Source organism: Bison bison, unplaced genomic scaffold (assembly GCF_000754665.1).
Source record: "Bison bison bison isolate TAMUID 2011002044 unplaced genomic scaffold, Bison_UMD1.0 scf7180017864379, whole genome shotgun sequence".
NCBI classification, from domain to species: Eukaryota; Metazoa; Chordata; class Mammalia; order Artiodactyla; family Bovidae; genus Bison; species Bison bison.
The window spans coordinates 2,306,589-2,328,274 of NW_011494951.1; the positions used below are offsets into that span (position 1 = coordinate 2,306,589).

The following is a 21,686-nucleotide window of genomic DNA, read 5'->3' on the forward strand; positions in this document are numbered from 1 at the left end:
TTTTAACATGCTGTCTAGGTTGGTCATAACTTTTCTTCCAAGGAGCAAGCGTCTTTTAATTTCATGGCTGCAGTCACCATCTGCAGTGATCTTGGAGCCCAAGAAAATAAAGTCTCTCACTGTTTCCATTGTTTCCCCATCTATTTGCCATGAAGTAATGCAACCAGATGCCACCATCTTCCTTTTTGAATGTTGAATTTTAAGCCAGCTTTTTCACTCCTCTTTCTCCTTCATCAAGACAGAAAGCTTTCTGTCAGGAGGGTGGTATCATCTGCATATCTGAAGTTATTGATACTTCTCCCGGCTTGATTCCAGCTTGTGCTTCATCCAGCCTGATGTACTCTGCATATAAGTTAAATAAGCAGGGTGACAATATACAGCCTCGACGTACTCCTTTCCCAATTTGGAACCAGTCCGTTGTTCTATGACCAGTTCTAACTGTTGCTTCTTGACCCATATGCAGGTTTCTCAGGAAGCAGGTAAGGTGGTCTGGTATTCTCATCTCTTGAAGAATTTTCCACAGTTTGTTGTGATCCACACAGTCAAAGGCTTTAGCGTAGTCAATAAAGTGAATGTTTTCCTGGAATTCTCCAGCTTTTTCAGTGATCAAACAGACGTTGGCAATTTAATCGCTGGTTCCTCTGCCTTTTCTGAATCCAGTTTGAATCATCTGAGAGTTCTCTTAAGTTTCTTCTTAAACATTTTCTCTATTTTGTTGATGGTATAAATTGGACTCTCCCATTCATTATGTCTTTTAACTAGTTATTGTTTGTGCATGTAAATTCTATTGAATTTTATTGCTAATTTTATATCTTGCTATTTAAATTCTTTTATTACATTTAAAATAGATTCTCTAGGATTTCCAAGTGTGCTGTCATCTACAAGTACTGTTAGTTCTTCTCTTCCTTTTCTTGCCTCTGTTTTCATTTGTTTCGGTGTTTACGTTGATTCAGAACCATGTTAAACAGTGGAGATAGTAGGCATCCTTGCTTCCTTTCTGCCCTTAGTGGGAATGTCTCTAGGATTCCCCAGTTAGAAACAAAATGCTGGCTTTTGAGTTGAAATTTGTGTGTATCTCACATTAAGGAAATACCCACGCTTTTTTATTGTCTGCAAAGTTTTTTTTTTAATTAGGGGTGGATTTTAATTTTTTTGCAAAGGCCTTTTCAACATCTAGTGAAATAGTTTATCTTCTCAGACCTAATAATATGTTAAATTTTATTATCATGTTTTTTTCTAAAATTTAACCATCCTTGCATTTTTTTTTTTAATAAACTCCATTTGGCATGGTTTTATTATTTTCTTAATTTGCTATTGGAGTTTGTTTTCTAACATTTTAGGGGTTTGGCATCAATATGTATGAGCACATCCACTTTATAATCTGTATACAGACTTTAGCAGATCTGTGGTTCATGCTCATTTCTCTTTTTTAGTGAACATCTCTTTTATATCAAAATGGCAGCTCAAAAAGAAAGTTCCTTTTTAGTGGTGATTTAGATTGCAAAGTTGGGGTTGAGTAATGAGCATCCCACAGTTTATGAGCCTTGTGCCCTGGGTTTAAGGCCACCTTGCTCACGGGCCCAGAGGAGGTGTCCCAGGCCTCTGCCAGGCCTGCCATCAGTAGTTCTTTGCTAAGGATGGTGCCACTCTCTGTTCTGAAAATACGAGCAGTCATATTGGATTTTCGTGTTGAGTGATTATTTTCATAATTTCAGACACCTAATCATTTGGAGTGGATCATCGTTGTTTCCTTAGCGCGTATTCTTCGTTTTAGTTTCTGAGCTACACATAAACAAACGGAATGCCCTAGCAGGGCCATTTTGCTTTCACAGTAGGGAGTTTAGCAAAACTTACTTAACACAAGCTGCTTCCTGATTCTGGATCGTGTTTCTTTTTTTGAAGTTTGGATTGCCATGTTTTTGGTTTTCTTCCTCCCCCATTTATGTTTTCTTGGATGTCTCTATCCCCTACTTACACTTTCCAGGAGGTTTTAGTGTAAATTGAATGATATCAGATATTCAAAACAAGCAGCTTTTTCAAAAACATACACCCTAAATTTAGTGTCATAAAAATTAAAGTTTAATATATGATCTACAAATGTGTCATTGGTTTTTTTTAAAAAGATGTACACCAGAACTGCAGTTCACTTGCAGAACAAACTGTTTCTGTTTTCATTTTTCCTGGTGTTTAGAATTGCAGAATCTGTGTAGAGTGTGGCACACGCTCTAGTTCTCAGTGGCACCACAATTGCCTGGTGTGTGACAGTTGTTACCAACAGCAGGAGAACTTGTGTCCTTTCTGTGGGAAGTGCTACCATCCAGAATTGCAGAAAGACATGCTTCATTGTAATATGTGCAAAAGGTAAGAAGATAGTTACTGTACTGAAGTATTTGTGTGTGCTTCTGTTCACGTAGTCATCTGCTTTGCCGTATATTTTGAAATCCAAGCTTTTGTCATTCCAGTAATCCTTTTAGTACTGATTGCTGTTATAGATGGAATTAAATATGTTTTTTATGAGTCTGAAAGACATGATGATGTAAGTGGGCAAAAAAATAAGACCAGAAGCAAGCATTGGGAGGGAAAAAAGAAAGAGAAAATAGTTTGAAAATGTGTGTTTTTTTTTTTTAAAGTCAACACTTTTGGTGACATCCAAAAATGACAGCTCCTTTTCTAGAACCTTCAATTGCTGACTCCTCTAACTCTCTTCTGTCACCTTAGCCCTTTCTATATCTAGTTTTTCAGTCATTATCTCTTTTCCTTAGATATTAATTAAACTTTAAATTAGAGCATTTTATTTAAATATATTTATCATCACAGATGGGTTCACTTAGAATGTGACAAACCAGCAGATCATGAACCTGACCTTCAGCTCCGAGAAGAGTACATCTGTACGTATTGCAAACACTTGGCAGCTGAGATGGGCCCCTTGCAGCCAGGTGAAGAGGTGGAGATGGCTGAGCTTCCTGCAGGTACCTGTGGGACGATTGTTCTTTGTGATGACGTGCCAGGCAGCCACCAGTGGGCTGCTTCAGGAACAGTGAGGGACTCCAGTGTCCATACAAGTGTTCTTGGTCATCTCTGAATCTCATGGCTAACATCTAATCTAGCTTTTTTTTTTTTCCACAACTATTCACCTTATATTTTAATTCCAAGACTAGTGTACTCTCCTGTTTTTTGGGCCATTAAGTGGAAGTTCCTTATTGTTTTGCTGTATGACCTAATTTGCACTTCATACTCTAGTTGTATTTTACTCCAAACAAATTTCATGTGGTTTTATTAGCATACCATTGATTATAAATGTAATAACAAGATTCTTAGATTGTAAAGGGAACAGACCTGCTAATCAGATTGGTTTTCATTTTCATCATCATGAGTGGCAGCGTCTATAAAAGTTCTAATTCATTATCTGCAAGGGGTTTAGGTAGACATATCTTGGTTACTAACATTTTCTTTCTAGTTTTCCATCAGTATACAGTTGTGTGATGTCCTTTTAAAATAGTAAAATGCGAGTTAACCTTTTTAATTCATTATATTTTCCATATTAGAAAAAATAAGATTATGTGTTTGGTTCAAAGTAGAAAAATCTGAAGAATTTATGGCATTTTTAGTGATAATTTACTCCCATTAGAACAAGGGAATGATTGTTGACTTAGCAAAAACAGAAAAGCTCATTCTAAGGTAAAGGATGAATAATTTTTTGTTAAGATTATAACAATGAAATGGAAGTTGAAGGCCCTGAAGACCACATGATATTTCTGGAGCAAGCAATTAATAAAGATGTTGCTGGTCAGGAGCCCGCACCTGGAATTGTTCCAGATGGTAAGGATGTTTTTGGTGATGGATATAGTCTGTTCGCTGAAGAAAATGTGTATATAGAGTGAATATGTGAACATATACTGAAATTTTTGTAACCTAAAGAAAATTTTGCCAAGACATCCTCATGTATTAAATTATTTAGAGGGGTGCCTTTTTAAGTAAAATAAACTTCATTAAATCTTTATAATTTATTACAGTTAATCAGGGAAAGGGCATGTATATGTTATAGTTAGCTGTAACCTAGACATCCAATGGACGGAGGAGTGTGGGAGGCTGCAGTCCATGGGGTCGTGAAGAGTCGGACACGACTGAGCGACTTCACTTTCACTTTTCACTTTCATGCATTGGAGAAGGAAATGGCAAGCCACTCCAGTGTTCTTGCCTGGAGAATCCCAGGGACGGGGGAGCCTGGTGGGCTGCCGTCTATGGGATCACACAGAGTCGAACACGACTGAAGTGACTTAGCAGCAGCAGCAGCAGACTTAAATATATGCCTTGTTTAGGGATCAAGTGATTCTCATTAAGAAGCAATTTCTTTAGTTATATGATTACTAACTAGAGCTGTTGCTGATTGTGAAATGTTGCATGCTGAGATAATGAAAAATTGTTTCAGATCGTCTAAGCAGTCCTCTTGAGGATTATTTTAGTTATTTCAAGGATATTTCATTTATGGTTTTTGCAATATTGGTAATAGCTATTATTGTACCTGAGGATCTGGAATTAATGAGAGACCAGGTTGGGGAAAAACCACTTACTAAATTTCATCTTGGTCTCCCCTCAAAGTCCTTGGGGTTGTATGTGATACTGTATGTTATATAGGTTGAGTTTATACATAAAAAGTTCTTGAGATTTTTTTGAGGTTAAATTTATATTTAAAAATTCTCATTGAAAATTATACTTCATAAAAATGGAAAGTGAAGAAAAATAAGACAAAACTATAATAATCTTATAATATGCAAACCAGATTCCTTGTTTCATCTTCATATCCTACTTCAAATGAATAGTAGTAACAAGATGTTTTGTGCTTAAATTTGAAATTAGTATTTGTCAGTAGGATAAATATCTTACTGAAAATATTGTTGAGAAAGCAGCGTTAGAGAAGTACAGAAATTTTGACTCCTTTCTGGAGATCCCACAAGTGTGTTGTTCACAGCAGGTCACGTCCGGCCCGGAGAGCAGCAGAGGAGTGATCCTCCAGGAAGCTGTGACGTGCGTGGGCTTCTTGTGTCCGGTGAGCAGCACGTTCACGTTGTCCGAGCTGATTTATATCGTTACACATTTATGGTCACTGCAGATTAAGTCATTGTCTCCTCAGTTCATTTTTTCAAATTAGAGAATTGTTCAGTACCAGAGAATCGATTACTATTGGAGTATTCACATTATGGTAGTTAAATCTGTGGTTCAGTGATCCTTTTCTTGTAAACAGTTGGTAGTGAATTTCTAAAGCAGAAATAGAGCATGTTTACGCTCTTAATCCTTCCTGCCTAGCTCAAAGGAGAAAGAACATACTCATGTTCCATGTGTCTCCCTTTACTGGTGAGACTTGAGGTACTTGGTCTCCTGGTAGCACGTAACTTAGGCATTCCAGATAGCACTAAGATTCAGATGGTGGGACTTTTGGTTTTAAACCTATAAATGTTTACTTAATTTATGTGTATTTTCTGTTTTAAAATTTATCACTTTTTAAATATTTTTGAAGCACTTTTGTGTTTAAAAATTTTAGTATGATCAGATCCGTTATTTGCTGTTTTCTTTTCAGCTGTAGCCTTTTAATAAAGCAGGAATGAGAAGTGAGGTTTCATCACTAAAATTTCAAACATTAAAAATTTCAGTCACCATGGTAAATGGTAAATAAGGAAATTAGTAGCCTTATTAACGTGCCTTAGAAATGAACCTTGATGGCTTTTGAAAGAAGTGCTGTTTATCGTCAGTGCTCGCTCTTAATAGAGCCACTTAGGGCTCATGTCAGTTGAACCTCTGACCTTACTCTTAAGTATATTGGGTTAATATAGATGATGAGGAAGAACAAGAATTATACCTGCCCCCCGCAGCCCAAAAAAATGTTGATTGTGTTAGCGAGTATAGCTAAGCAAAATAAGTCTTTTCTGTCTGTGGTCATTACTCATTTCGGTCTACAGAAGCTTTGTTAGATCTTGTGTCTGCTTATTGCAAAATCCTTTTTTAGACTAATCTTTTCTCTTCAAACTTGGATATATTGTGTAATATCACCGAGCCTCATTTTCCTAGCTATAAAATGAGGGTAATTTTACCTACAAAATTTTAAATCCTTTTGTTTGTAAGTGCTCAAACTGTAAAACATTATATATGTATAATGGTTATATTAGAAATTAATTCTGTTTTAATATTCCTACCAGAAATTACCTTAAACTCTGGGGATCCTATTAAGGCAGTGTTTTTGTAGGTTTTCTGGTCTGATCTGTGACTTATTCTAATCCATAAACCCTGGTGTGTATTGACACTTATTAAACTTAATAATTGCCTTTCTTGATGAATACCTTCTGATTTAAGGCGTGATTTTAACCAAAAGTAATATGGAAGCCCTCCCTACCCCATCTTTTTTCCCATCCAAGCCTGTTACTTTTAAACCATAGAGCTACAGACATTTAAGGCATTGATGTTTTATACCTACTCATAGTTAGGAATTTTAAAATTCATATGTGCATTAACATAATAGATATTCCAAATTTTATAGAATCATCCCAAGATAAAATGAATCCTGAATCAGAAAATCAGATTTCTCGTGAAGTTGACGGTGAAGCAGTGGAGATGTGTCCAAAAGTGACGCATACTTGTGAAGGTCCAAGTGAGAACAGCATGGAAGTGACTGAGCGCGCTGACGTCCTTCCTCCCCAGCTGGTTGTGCTGCAGGAGGAAGTGAAGTCGGTGGAGGAGCCGAATGTGGTGGTGTCGCCGGAAGAGTCTCGGCCTCCCGAAGTCACCATTGAGTCTGTCATTATCCCATTGGAAACCCTAGTGTCCCCAGATGGGGAAAGCACTTCTTTATGTTCTACAGAACACTTGGCTGTAGAAAGGGAACAGAGAGAAAACCCTGAGCCTTCTGCCTTTATGGACTTGGAAGCGGCTCCTGCAGTTGAGAGTCAAGTGAAAGATGGCTTATGCCAAGAGGGCAGATCTGTGAAACTATCGTCTGAGACCGAGTCATCGTCTTCCTCAGCAGCGGACACAAGCAAGGCTCACGTGTCTTCCTCTCCAGCACTTTCTTCCGACTTGCCTTCCCATGACATGCTGCACAGTTACCCTTCCACTCCCAACGCCTCTGTTGCAAACATCCTGCCAACCACGTACATCTCAGTCACCCCCAAAATTGGCATGGGCAAACCAGCTATTACCAAAAGGAAGTTTTCTCCTGGGAGACCTCGGTCCAGACAGGTATGGTGATTTTAATGATTCTGACACAAAAGATGCTGGAGCAGTTCTATAAAGTAGAATGGTGTATGTGTAGCTTTGGTTTCGAGGGCAGTTTTTTCCTGTCTTTAGGTGGAACTGAGACGTAATGTTGACGTATGTGCTTTGGCCACTTAAAAAAAAATACTGTTAATGAAGACTAATTTATTGAGCTTGAAGTGATCTTATCGGAATGTAAATGCAACCTATTAGAAACCACTAAAAATTTTTTTTAGTTCTATGCTGTAGGAACAATAGAGCTTTAAAAAAGTCAAGTTTTGGGTATGGTGTAACATTTATTTTTCCCCTCAGTTGTATTTGTTTATTGGTACTGTTCATTATACATATTTTGACTGCTTGAACATCAAAATTTAGTAAGGGAGTTTTTCATGCAGGAGGATTTCTCAGTTTGGTTTTCCTATTGTTGACTTTTTGTGAAAAATTTCAATGGTTTCATACACAAAAAATTTAGGATTATACTGTTGATGTTCAGGAAGTGAAGAGAGTTCCATGATTATTCTGTAAAGTTTTGTGGGCTCTATCCTTTATGGGTACATTTCAGATATTTTTCAGTGGGATTTGAGTGAAACTACAAGGCAAAGTGAAGATGCTGTAGCTAAGAATTACGTGTTCTACAAAATTTCCTACTTTCTGAAGTATTTTTAGAAAATAGGAAGATACTAAACAGTGCAAAGTGTTTAGTCACAGTAGTAGTTTGGAGTTTTAAGTCTCATGATTTAGATTACTTTTAGTGATTTAAAATTTAACTTTTTATAGGAATAATAATATCTGGTCATCTAATTTCGTAATGCTAAAGAAAAGTAGAAAGGTTAAATCAAATTTTCTTTAATGTAAAAATTAGTCTCTTCTATTTAAAACTCATATATATTTTATTTTCAAAAGGCAGCAGTTTATACCAGAGGCAAAGGAGTTGCCACATGGAATTTACATATTTCTCTATGGCAGAGACACACACAGTAAATGCGCACTCTATACATGCCTTTCTCTGAGTATTCTGCTTGGTACTTACTTTCTCTCCTACCAAGTGGGGTTTTTCTTTTCAAATTAGTTCTCTTCCTCCTTAGTTTTTATTTTATTTTCCTTTCCTTTTTTGAATAGCATATACTAATTGTGTAGTTTTGGCTCTGAAAAGACTTTCGCAATGAAAATTTGAATCTCTAATTTTGGTTCAGAAATTTACATCCTTCAAGGATTTTACATCATAAATATTCCTATTAAGTTTTACTGATAACTCTCCTTAGAGTCTTCTGCTCCAACTGAGAAAACATTATGATTATTTTTCTGTTGACTTATGTTCCAGAATGGTATGGGCATGTGTGTGAGAGAGCAAGTACATATATTTTTTTCCTCTTGGTTCATCCCAATTTATATGAGCCATGTCTTCATGTTTGTTACTGGTTCTGCTGTGTTCTGTTTCAGTTCTGGTCGTATTCTCCTTTCTATTTAGCTGCCACTGTCATCGCCGCCTCGCGAGTTGCTGCTGATCTCAAGCAGCTTGTCGGCCGTGCTTTAGTTGTATAGGAAACGGGCTTCACTTGGTTTTTAGTTGTATAGGAAACGGGCTTCACTTGATGATTCAAGGCTTGTTGATACACTGTTCTGATGTGGAACAAGGTTCTCTTTTTGTATTACTTTATGAGAAAATATTTAAAACACATGACTGTGATCTACTTCAGGTGCTCATATACTAATTGCTTTCATGGTAATACTGAAAGTTTCTATTAAATCTCCTGTGAAATATGTTTTTAGATGCATTTGATTGAAATATTAAATGTTTAAAGAAAACTTAAGTACTTTTAAATGTACTTCGATAACTTTATAAGAATTTTTTCTTCATTTTACCTTTCCACCATGTTTTTTGTTGCTGACATATAAGTGGAGGCTTAGGGATTTACACGGGTTCGAAGACTGACATCTACTGAGAGAGTCTCTAGAGAAGGTGAAATTTCTTCAGCAGAGGAGGTTTTCAAAAATAGTACTTCATTAGATCATAACCACTTGGCCTTTATGTTGTGAACTGAATTTCTTATGTTCATCAATTTAAGTAGTTTATTAGGAACCTTAGAATTTTATAATATACTGCTGTATTTCAGTAGCATTTTAAATGAAGTGTTTCAAATTAATATATCAGTTTCATAATGTATTCCTTTGAGAGCAAACCAGGCCTCCAGTGGTGAGTTGTAGAGGATTGTAGTTCTGTTAACAATTAATTACAAGTAAGCAATCCCTCCCCTCTCTCTCCGTTCTCCTCCCCTCCCCTCTGCCCTCCCTCCCTTCTTTCCTTTCTTCTCTTTCTTATATTTCTGGTTTCTTTTTAAACGTAGACCTTTTAGTAAGAAGCACTGTTGGCATTTAGGGGGCGGGGGTGGTTCTGCTATTAAAAGACAGGTCGGTAAATCATATCATCCAAATAAAGATTCAATTCTTGATAAATTATTTCATATCCAACTTTTAACTAAAATTTAAAATACCACTGATATATATAATGGTAATTCATTAAAAGAAATTACCCTAGTAGTTATAATTGTCTGTTCTTGATTATGAGGTAAACCTTCATGCTGATACTTTGTCTTAGAACCTATTTAAAAAGTTTCATTAGTAAGTAGATATTCTTCATTCTTCATGAGGAATAAAATACGTAGAGTAGATGCCAGCAGTGATTGTTTTCACGTATCTTCTAAATACTACACATTGTATAAAAATGACTTTTAAGAACCCTATTTAGTATCATTTATATATATTTGTAGTATAATTAATTGATACTAGGAAAGATTGATTATTATAAATTCACATAAACATTTCCATAGTACAGTTGTTTGGCTTCAAAGCCTTATTCTTAGATTCCTGTACATGGACACCAAGCAAGTTAGGTTGTGAACTTTCTTGATTTCTTCATCCATAAAACTACATCAGTTGCTTATTAGAATTTAATGATAATATATATAAAGCACCTGACACATAGCAAACCATGTCTGCCCTGTTTTCTGGATTTGCAGAATAATGCAGGTATCATGTGAAAATGGAGACTTGAGAAGGATGTGATATTTATGTGTTAAATGTAGTTCTGCAGAGGTGGTCCTGAAACCCAACACATTGACTCATAACTATTTCTAAAGAAATGTGCCAGTGAAAATAACTGCAGGCCTGACCGAGTCAAACACTGGCCACAGGAAATGCAAAAGGGTAGTAGGTTTTCAAGTTCAAAGCTGCCTAATGGCTGCACACATTTTAGAACTAAACTGCTATTTAATTATTCTGTGTGTGTGTTTGAGATCCGGTAGAGGAGACCACAGGTGCTGTGGGAAAGCAGACAGCAGGAGGAGCAGCTCTACTCAGGCTTAGGCATGTTTTCTAGGAGAAATGACCAGACCCCTGCTGCTTAAAGTGTGACCTGCAGACCAGCAATATCAGTATCACCTTTGAGTTTGTTACTCTGAATTTCAGGCCTCACCTTTGCTTGAGTGGAAATGTTAATTTTAAGAAGAACCCCGTGTAGCCTTAAGTCCAAGAAGCACTGCTCTAAACCACTTAGAGACTAGTTTTCATCCCCCAAAGTGTCTCGCCCTTTGGGGTGTCAAGCTACAAGACGTACAGATTAGAAGTACGCATCCCTGTCAGTGTGCTTGTGCCTGTCACATTTTTTAAGCCATTACCAAAATGACAGCTAGCGCCAGCCAAGTTTGCTTTCTTAAATTACTGAAGGCTAAAATGGCAACAGCTATTTCTCTACTTTATGTAGGATGCTGCTAAGTCGCTTCAGTCGTGTCCGACTCTGTGCGACTCCATAGCTGGCAGCCCACCAGGCTCCCCTGTCCCTGGGATTCTCCAGGCAAGAACACTGGAGTGGGTTAGTGTATATCTTATCAAATCACTCTCAGGACTAAGCTTTTTCTATTTGATGTTGAACTCAGTTTTGTCTATGACTTATGTTAAAAGAATTCTGTAAGTGATAAAAAGGAATTGTTTCTGCAATGGCTGTAATGTACATGAGTGAATGTGTGTACCAAAAAGACAAATTATGAGCACTTACGTCTTCAGTTTCTCTTACTGGTTGCCCTCCCTTTCTCTAAATCAGGCTCACCTGTTAACAGCAATCTTGGTTTGCATCGTATGTTGGGAGAGGGTGCACTTGAGGTTGACTCAGGTGTGGATCTCCGCGAACATTCTCTGACCACACTTGGAGCTGATCGAGTCCACGAGGGCTGTGGACTCCAGCCGTGAGGCTGACCACACTTCACAGCCAGCAGCAGGATTGATTTCTAATAGAAAGTTGCTCATAGTAGCCTACCCTCCCCCAGTCCTTTTTGTTCCCACTTGCCTCTTCCTTGAAACAGGAACAGCTGTGTAATTCACTAAGTTGAGAAATTTACCTGAGAGATTGGCCTCAAAGCAGAAAGGTGAATACCAACATCAAACAGTAATTATTGTTGGAACCTAATTCAGTCTGTGCAGAGTAGTATTTTTAAACTTTCTGTGGCATTTGAGATCAAGTTCGTTGTATTCATATTTAGCTCTCTTTGTAATTTGAATTCTCCTGACCTTTTTTCAACCCTCCTGTTTCTAGTTCAGTTTGTAGATAGGTTAAGAGTCACAGTGTGTGGGATATGTTGGTAAGTTTTAATAGGTGAAGAAATCTAAGATTCTTGGCTACCACTGATGGAGTTAGTGTTTCGTATTGTAGTACGGTGTTTACTGATGGGTTTTGAATATATGTGTGCAAAAAGGCTATGTAGAAAGTAGATGTTCAATAGGTGCTGAACAGAATGCCTACTTAGCAGTGAGCAAAAATAGTGTGTCTGCCATCAAGCTTATGGTTATATAGATAAATACAGGTAAAATCAGTTGTAAAAATGGGATAAACCACATTGCAGTAGATGGGGAAGCTGACCTTTTCTGAGTGGTCTGTGTAAACGCATTTTGATCACAACTGAGATCTGAAGGATAATTTATAACTGAAGTTGATAATTCAGGCAGTTTCTAGTTTTAAGGTCTCAGGTATATATTAGGTAATTTCTTCTTTGTCAAAATATCTAAGAGTATGGGCTCTACTTTCCAATGCTTTTTGATAACATACTTGTTAAAGTTTGTAATGTAATTACCCATGCTTTTTGTATAAGTTTTTCATAGCAGTTGAAAATGGCATGTAAGCAGTCTTCATCTGTAAAGCCCTTCATTTCCTTCATCCGTGTGATGTGGTGTGAATGCTTTATGAGATGAGATACAGCTATAGCATCAAACTAACTTTTAAATTATGATGAATAAATATTATTTTAGAATATGACCTTTTATGGTATATTTTAAGAACTGATGTAATAGCATTAAATGATCTACCAAAAGGAATTTAAAATGTGCAACACTAGCCAGATCTCCTCAGAGAAGAATATTGAGTGGATATATTGAGAGAACTCACTCCAGATGTGTCTCGCTCCAGCTCTACCTCTAAATAATTCAAGACCCCGTGTTGTGTTCATTATGAGGATGCTTCAGGTGTGGTGAGGGAGACCATGGTTCATTGGAGTGCTAGGGAAAGGCCTCTCCGAGGAGGACGAGCCGGAAGACGCCAGCCATTGGGCGGTGGGGGTCGCTGTGAGGCAGGAGGTCCCCGCCCGGGAGGAGCCCGCGCATTCAGCCAGGGGAGCTCGGGCAGATCGGCGGCCCAGATGAAATGAAGAGAGGCAGTGGGAAAGGTTTGATTTTCAGTGTCCCGGGCATTATCAGAAAGTGTAGGAAAGGGTTGGACTGTCTTGCTGGGTCGGGTTTACAGCTTTTGGGAGTCCATCTGATTGTGGAGAAAGGCTTGAGGAGGACGCGCAGACCCAGGCGAGCTGGGATGCGGTGCTGGCCATGGGGGCGCAGAGAAGCAGGACGGTCAGGACAGGCTGGAGATCAAATGGCTGAAGGTCCCGATGGTTCGGCTCAGAGGAGTGGTGGGGGAGGCCTGAAGCAGCGGAGAAGAGCGCTGAGGGAAGAGAACAGGTCTAATGACTACCCATTTTCTGACTCAACTAGGATCCATGTGTAAGGGTGGGGAGATGGGACTTGTGAAGGGAGAGAGGTTAGACGTGGTGAACTGGAGAGGTTTAGGGTCACCAGACAGAGATGCTGAGAGGGAAGCAGAAAATTGTAATAACTTGGAGCTTTCAGAACATGACTGCCCTGGCGGCTCACATGGTCAAGAGTCCGCCTGCAGTGCAGGAGCCCTGGGTACAATCCCTGGGTCCAGAAGATCCCCTGGAGGAGGAAATGGCAACCCACTCCAGTATTCTTGTCTGGAGAATTCCATGGACAGAGGAGCCTGGCCGGCTACAGTCCATGGGGTCTCAAAGAGTCAGACATGACTAAGTGGCTGACACTTTAATTTTCAGAACATGCTAGAAACAGAAATGAGAATTTGGGGAACAGCAGCATCCAAGATGGTGTTTTCAGCCCTCATTATAAATAAATACCATTGAGAACGAAACCAGAGAGAGGAGAGTGGTCCAGGCTTCTGAGTCAAGTGGAAGGAGGAACGTGCCTTGGAGGCCGAGGTGGGTCAGTGAGGGGAGCAAAGGGGCCTGGTAGAACTACACCTACTTGTTGAGAGTTGGAGTAAAATTATAGGAGAAATCGCTTTCGGCAGCACAGAGGTTACAGAAGACCCTGGATGCAGCAGGAAAGAGGCCAGGTGTGGCCTGAGATGCAGGATGATCCGTTAGTGGGATAGCGACTTGTCCCTGAAGTCAGTGTAGCTGTTAGCTGAGCCGAAGGGAGGTAATTAAAGCGAAGCCAGGCTCCCTGTGTTGTCCTTCTCAAAATACTGTTACTTCATTACCAGTCTCCTCCCCTAAGGGCAGTCAAGTTCTTACTTCTGGTTGATTATTTAAATCCCCTGACGGTACTTTAATGTGGTTAATAGGCAACTGCTTGTCAGTTTGTTAGGAGTCTAGAAACCTGGTAAGTACCACGTTTTTTGTCTTTACTTTTAATCATTTAATGTGGTAAGACCGTAGTGTGCGTTGTTGAATTATCTAATTCAAAATAGATTCTTTATTATTTGACATTTGTTTTGTGTTTTTCTTTTAAAATGTTACCTTTGTGGAGTAAACGTTTTTCTTTTTGCTGCTTCCTCATCAGATTAGTTCAGGTTATTTCTGAATGTGATTATTTGGAAGCAAAATGTGTTAGTTTTATTTTAACTATTTTGATAAGTACTATTTCTCGTATAAATAATCAGATACTTCAGGCATTTTAATTTGCAAATTTAGGACAATTTGCTTTAACAATTTTCTGCTTTTCAAATTAGTTCCTTGGATGTACTTTAAGTGTAATAATCCCCTAAAAAAAAAAAAAAACCAAAGCCCACAACTAGTGGGCACTGAAGGAACAGTAATTAAATGGTAGGATTATAATGGTGTTTACATCTTACGGTTACAAACTGACTTTCCAGATTTTACAGTGAATGTGTCTGTTGATGGCTCATGTTTCTGATTGCATCTTTTGGCCTACTGTTTCGGTGGTTTATAGCAAGAAGTATACCTAACATTCTTTAAGTTTACTCATTTCCCCTTTCTGGTAGAGTGATAGTCATTAGAAAAGAGTAATGCCCAAATGGTTTCTTATAGTTTTAATATTTAAAGTTTGATCGACATTTATTTATATCTTCATGCTATAATTGCTGTTCAGAAGTCAATGTTGATGTCGCATAAACCTTAAATTAATATGCTTTATTGTACTGATGTTTCAACCAGAATGTAACATTTAATGTAAATTGTAGCTGCAAACATTTAAACATAAAGTCACTGTTAAGTGATAAGCTTACTTTCCTTACTTCCTTGAAGCAATTTGTCCTAAGTTTCCATACGTCTGCATTTGTTTTTGCTGTTCTAAAATTCCTTAGTTGCTGGCTTTGACTTTTACGTTGCGGAGTTTTATACATCTATTTTCTCACCTGCCATATCCTAGGGGGCTTGGAGTACCCATAATACAGTGAGCCCACCTTCCTGGTCCCCAGACATTTCAGAAGGTCGGGAAATTTTTAAACCCAGGCAGCTTCCTGGCAGTGCCATTTGGAGCATCAAAGTGGTAAATAAAACTGCATTTACATTCATATGTCATTTCTTTCTGGTTGGTTTTGTCCGAATAGAAGTTAAGAATTAAACTTTTCTTTTCTGGTTTCCAGAGCCACTTTTTACATCTAAAATTTTTAATATGAAGAAGCAACATGCTTGCCTTTAAAAACCTGGACTAGAAAGAAATTAAATCGCCATTTTACTTGACTGATTTTAAGTGTAAATTTCTAATACCTTTTTAATGTTTCCTTCTATATTGTAATTAACAGTATATTTTCTGTTGGGGGAAATCCTTGTCCCGTAGGCTATAAAGTAATTAAGGACTCATTCATGATATAAAATTTTGTTGCTCAGAAAAGAACAAAAGTAAAACTGCATTAACGTTTTATATACAATTGGAGGAGAAATAGCAGAATTGCGGCAGATTTCATTGTCTGTTAATAAAAATTATAGAAACTTTTTCATATCTTTGGTGGATAATTCTGCTAGTCCTTGACTGTAAGTTAAGCAATCTGATGCATTTTGAAGGGTGAAAAATTAATTTGAAAAAATGTTTATCATCTGAAAAGTTAAAACATTACTGACTAGAGAAGACAGTATTTCATCTTCTTTACTTAATGTAATTATGGAATAATGGTCTTTAATTTAGAATAAGGATTTCAAAGGGGTTCTAGATTCTGCTTTCTTATTTTCTATCACTTTTGGAAGAACTAGTTTTCAACTCAGATACCAATGCAAGGTATTGAAAACGTAAATATCTTTTTTAAGAGCTTGGAAGTCTTGCTTGACCATTTTGAAACGTATACCACTCATTTTTTACTTTTTCTTACCTGTGTCATTGGATGCTGAGGAAAAATGAGTTGAGGGATTACTATAGTCTTGATTCAATCACTGACTTGTAAAAAGTCTTTTATACCGATTAAAAAACAAAAACTATCCAGTCCAACCCTACCCTGTCCCTTGTTCCGAGAAGCTTGATATTTGAAGGAGAGGAGCTTAAGAGGATAAAGAGAGACAGATGGAAAACTAGAAGCTGGCTGTAACTTACTAAACTGAAGGGAAGAAGCCCCGCTTCCCCTTTGTTCACGTGTGTCTTCCTTATGCTCCCAGTACAGCCATGATTTATGTACTTGGAAACCGTTCTGCCAAGGAGGTAATGAGCTCAGTATTTCAAACTATGAAAAGTGAGATCCACTGAAGATGTGGCATATTATTTCACTTGTGAGGGGAAAAAAAAATCAGGATTTTCCCAAGCATTTTAGTAATCTTAAATATATGTAATTAGGTGTGTCGATGTCAGGTTTTTTTCAGGTAGTAATAAATCTGAGAATAAGAAAATCATAAAAACAAATAACCTTAGTACTTATTTGTTAAAATATCAGGAGATTCAACATGTTTTTCCAAAGATTTCTTTCTTGTATTAGGTAAAAATTCAGATAAATTATTTCTATTTTAAGTATTTATTATCTCAGTGATTTAAAGCAAGCCTTTTACATCAGCTTTTGAATGATTAAAGGAAATTGACAATTTTAATGACAAAAAATTACTATTGTATACTTAAATTATTTTTCATGCATTGTGTCAGTACAGAGTATTGGTTAAAAATGTAGACACTGGAGCCAGACTTGCCAGCTGTATGACTTTGGGCAAGTTACTTAACCATTTTATTCCTCTGTGCGTGTGTGCTCAGTTGCTTCAGTCGTGTTTGACTCTTTGGCTGGACTGTAGCCCACCAGGCTCCTTTGTCAATGAGATTTTCCAGGCAAGAATACTGGAGTGGGTTGTCATGCCCTCCTCCAGGGGATCTTCCCAACCCAGTAATCAAACCCGGGTCTCTTGAGTCTCCTGCATTGGCAGGCAGATTTTTTATCACTAGCATCGCCCGAAAGCCCATATTCCTCAGTGTACTTATCTCTAACATGGGGATAATAAGATAGTAGTGACCATATGAGACTGTTGAGAGGAACAAGTGCTCGAGCAGTAGGTAGTAAGTGCTCAGCGTATCTTAACTTTCGTATACTTGTAAGAAGCCAGCTAGAGAGAGTCCTTCCCTACACTTGCTCTGTATGTGATAAAATTAGTTACACGTGAAAGCACTTGGATAGAGGTGTGTCTGTTCTAGCCACCTTGAATGTAAGGTTAGCAAATGGAAATACAGTGACAGGTGTTTACTGATGCAGGGCATTCACAGTGGCAGACCCATGTTTGATTTTTAAGTTTGCAGATGTTTAGGTTGTAGAACACATAGCGGAAGTTGCAAATGATAAGCCTGGTCACTTAATAGCTGTCATTCGATGAGAATAAAAGAAGCAAGTGTATTTGTGTAACATTTCATATGATGGTTTATCTCACATTTGGATTTAAAATTCTTCTGAGCTTTTGTAAAATGCTGACTTTTCCATATCTGTTGTGTAGGGCCGGGGGTCCGGATTTCCAGGAAAGCGGAGACCTCGTGGTGCAGGACTGTCTGGACGAGGCGGCCGAGGCAGATCAAAATTGAAAAGTGGAATCGGGGCAGTCGTGTTACCAGGGGTAAGGCCTGCTCCCTTTACCTTTGCTGTAGTCCTTAATGTGTCAGCTGATGATGATAATTTCACTCTTACCACGTCACTCAGTGGGCATGATTTGAGCATGCTCCGGGAGTTGGTGATGGACTGGGAAGCCAGTTTTTTGGGTTTGTTTTTTTTTTTTGCATTTGTAGAGATGATCATGTAGCTTGTTTGTTAATAAGTGAGTTACAAACATGGCACCCCAGTCCAGTGCTCTTGCCTGGAGAATCCCATGGATGGAGGAGCCTGGTAGGCTGCAGTCCATGGGGTCGTGAAGAGTCGGACACGACTGAGCGACTTCACTTTCACACTTCCCTCAATTTAAAAATTTTAAACACTGCAGATAGATCAGAGTGTTTCTACTGCTGCTACCTCCTGAGTCCTAGTTCTCTCACTTTGACCTGCTTGGGGAATTCACGTTTTAGGCTGATTCATATGAGACTGCCAGCGTTGAACTGCCTTTGACCGGCAGAACCAGCAACTCCTTATGCTTCAGCCTAGGATGTGTGTCCTTGGGCAGACACACAGTCGTTTTGCTGTGTTTGATGCCATGGTGCTGCAGCTCGCATAGTTTTCTGCAGCTTATTTTTCAACTCCACAGTGTAGTGTGATGATTTCCTGTATGGAAATCCATACAGATTTCTACCTTGATATTTTTTTAAATACTGCATAATTCTTCATAAGTTTGGATATTCTGTAGTTTTAGTCATTCCCTCGTGCTGACTGATTGGGTTGTTTATACTTTGCCCTTGTTATCTTTAGGCCTTTGTGACTGTAAATAGTTTTTATTGTTGACATTGTGAAACAGTAGAAATGTCCATTAAAACTGCATTTAAACTCACGTATATTGAGAAAATGTATTACTGTAACATATTCCTTCTATTTAGTTACTCTTTTGTCAGTATTTGTTAAGAACAATAATTCTATTTTTACTTTGTGTTTCAGCTCAATTCTTCCACATTAGATTGTAAGCTTTTAAAGCAAAGAGGGTGTATAATTTTGGTATTGGTTTTCTTATCCTCTGTTTTTAACATCCAGTTCAGAGCTTTTTTCATGATAAGCACGCTGGAAATAATTATTAACAAGCCAGTGTGTACTTAGTTGATTTGGTCAAATTTAACTAAGTACATAACTTAATGACTGTGGTTGATTCATCCTTTGGCTAATACTGAAATTTTGATAAGTTACTCAAAATGATTATATTCTGAAGCGTTGCTGTCCAAAAAGAAATATGCGACCCATAACGTATTAAGATATTAGTCACTCAGTCATGTCCAGCTCTTTGTAACCCCCAGGACTGTAGCCCACCAGGCTCCTTTGTTCATGGGATTCTGCAGTCAAGAATACTGGAATGGGTAACCATTCCCTTTTCCAGGGTATCTTCTTGACCCAGGAATTGAACCCGGTTCTCTTGTACTGCAGGCAGATTCTTTACCATCTGAGCCACCAGGGAAGCCCCGTGTGACCTATATATGCAATTCAGAACTTTGTAGGGAATTTCCTGGAGGTCCAATGGTTAGGATTCCACTCGGACTCACTGCCAAGGGCCTGGGTTCAGTCCCTTGTGGGGGAAATAAGATCTAGCAAGCCACGCAGCTTGGCCAAAACCCACCCTCTACCTACTAAAACAAAAAAACCTTTCTAGTAGCTACATCAAAAAAAAAAAAGGAACAATGAAATGCTATTTTGGACATAATGAATCAAAAAGTATATATTAAAATATAAAAATTAAAATATTAATTTTAATATATACTTTTTGATTCATTATGTCCAAAATAGCATCATATCAACATGTAATTTATAAAATGCACAAAATTATTTATGAGCTATATCTACATTTTTTGTTTGTTACTAAGTCTTTAAAATCTGATGTGTATTTTGTATTTATATCTTTATACATCTCAGTTTGGAGTGCACCGATTTCAGGCTTTAAGAGTCACTGAAATAGAATGATACATACATATGTGTGTGTGTTTGTGTATGTGTACACATAAATAATTCACTCTTTGTTTCTTGATTAGAATTTTTGGTTAATCAAGTCTTCCTAAAGACAGGTTTGTTTTCTCATTACTTCCTGATCTGTGAGACTTGTAGCTCTATGAAGAAACAATTAAGTGAGTAAAAAATGCCATACTTTATGTGTTTATATTATCTTGGCAGTAATAGTCTAATTTAGAATTGTTAGTGTCATCTCTGGCAAAAAAGTTGTATTTTAAATATGAATCTTCTTAAACTTTGCAACCACGTGAGAAGTGTGACTTCACGTTGTGTGTGTTGTGCTTCTTACAGGTGTCTGCTGCAGACGCTTCATCAAATAAGGATGAAGAGGAGAACTCCATGCACAACACCGTTGTGCTGTTTTCTAGTAGTGACAAGTTCACTTTGCATCAGGTTTGAACTAAATTATTTGTTCTCCACTTTTGCATTCCTCCTCGTCCATTTCTAATTCATCTCATTCGCACTGACATTGGTGTCATCTGATATTGGATCGGCCAAAAGGTTTGTTAGGTTTTTCCACAGCATCTTACAGGAAAACCCTAACAAATTTTTTGGCCAACTGATTATTTAGCTCTAGAGCTATATCAATGAAGAAGGTGATTTATACAGATTGTAAAATTAGCATGTTAGCATATTCTTAGTTTGGTCTTGGATTTAAAATATGTTACTGTTTCTTGATTTCAGGATATGTGTGTAGTTTGTGGCAGTTTTGGCCAAGGAGCAGAGGGAAGATTACTTGCCTGTTCTCAGTGTGGTCAGTGTTACCATCCATACTGTGTCAGTATTAAGGTAAATACACTTAAATATAAATGTTACGATTTGAACTGAGTAGTATTGTGCTAGCTCCAGTTCTTATAATTAATCAATTATTGTTTGTTAGGATTATTATACATATGTGACAATATTTAAGTATATACTTGAAATATTGCCTTTAAAGTGTTACCTTAAGAAACTCCTTGAGGTAATTTGTGGTAATTGTCCTGCATTGCCTTGAAAAAGTATAAGAACAAATGTATACATTTAATATTAAAAGATACTTTATACTATTTTTTGGTAAGGCGTGAAGTTGATTCATTCTATTGATCATAAAAGTTGACTCCTAGAATATGTAGTAAAAACTCATTATTTCACCCTGCTCACTTTCCACTGTCACCAAACCCTCATTCATATGCAAAAGGACATTTTCTTTTACCTGGATCAGTGGGTTGATAGTTTTCATCAAATTTGGAGCACGTGTTTTGGTTCACCAACCTACTTTCCAACTTCCACCTTCCACTTCACAGCCTCACAAGTCCTTGAAAAGTTTATAATTGTCTGCTGCTTCTGTCATACACATCACATTATATTAATTTTCCAGCCTTTTTTAACATCTAGTAATTTTCGATTGCACAAGGACATGGTGCATTGAGTTTGCATATTGTTGAAAGTCTGGATTTGGTTCCTTTAAAAAAGGGGTTGAGTTTTTGTTGTTGTGCAGGCAGTTGTTTGAACCTTTTGAAACTTCTTTTTAAGCTTTAAGTTGAGTCCACAGAGCCTTCACTCTGGGGTGGCTCGTCTCAAACGTTAAGAACTCTTTGTTGTTCAGTCACTGTGTTGTGTCCAGCTCTTTGTGACCTCATGAACTGCAGCTCACCAGGCTTCCCAGTCCTTCATTATCTCCCAGAGTTTGCTCAAACTCATGTCCATTGAGTTTGAGTGATGCTATCTAACCGTCTCATCCTCTGCTGTCCCCTTCTCCTTTTGCCTTCAATTTTTCCCAGCATCAGGGTCTTTTCCAGTGAGTCAGCTCTTTGCACCAGGTGGCTGAAATATTGGAGCTTCAGCTTCA

The 21,686-nt window shown here is 37.8% G+C and overlaps 1 protein-coding gene across 1 annotated transcript in view; it reads left to right on the forward strand.

Annotated features, from left to right (window-relative positions):
• Positions 1-21,686, forward strand: part of KMT2C (lysine (K)-specific methyltransferase 2C) — a 179,156-nt gene that overhangs the window by 81,466 nt on the left and 76,004 nt on the right. The window contains exons 9-17 of the mRNA XM_010857354.1: positions 2,192-2,361; positions 2,818-2,969; positions 3,706-3,819; positions 4,970-5,047; positions 6,530-7,227; positions 15,205-15,324; positions 17,727-17,843; positions 20,150-20,251; positions 20,543-20,647. Coding sequence (XP_010855656.1) covers positions 2,192-2,361; positions 2,818-2,969; positions 3,706-3,819; positions 4,970-5,047; positions 6,530-7,227; positions 15,205-15,324; positions 17,727-17,843; positions 20,150-20,251; positions 20,543-20,647 — 1,656 coding nt within the window. The remainder of the gene's footprint in view (positions 1-2,191; positions 2,362-2,817; positions 2,970-3,705; positions 3,820-4,969; positions 5,048-6,529; positions 7,228-15,204; positions 15,325-17,726; positions 17,844-20,149; positions 20,252-20,542; positions 20,648-21,686) is intronic.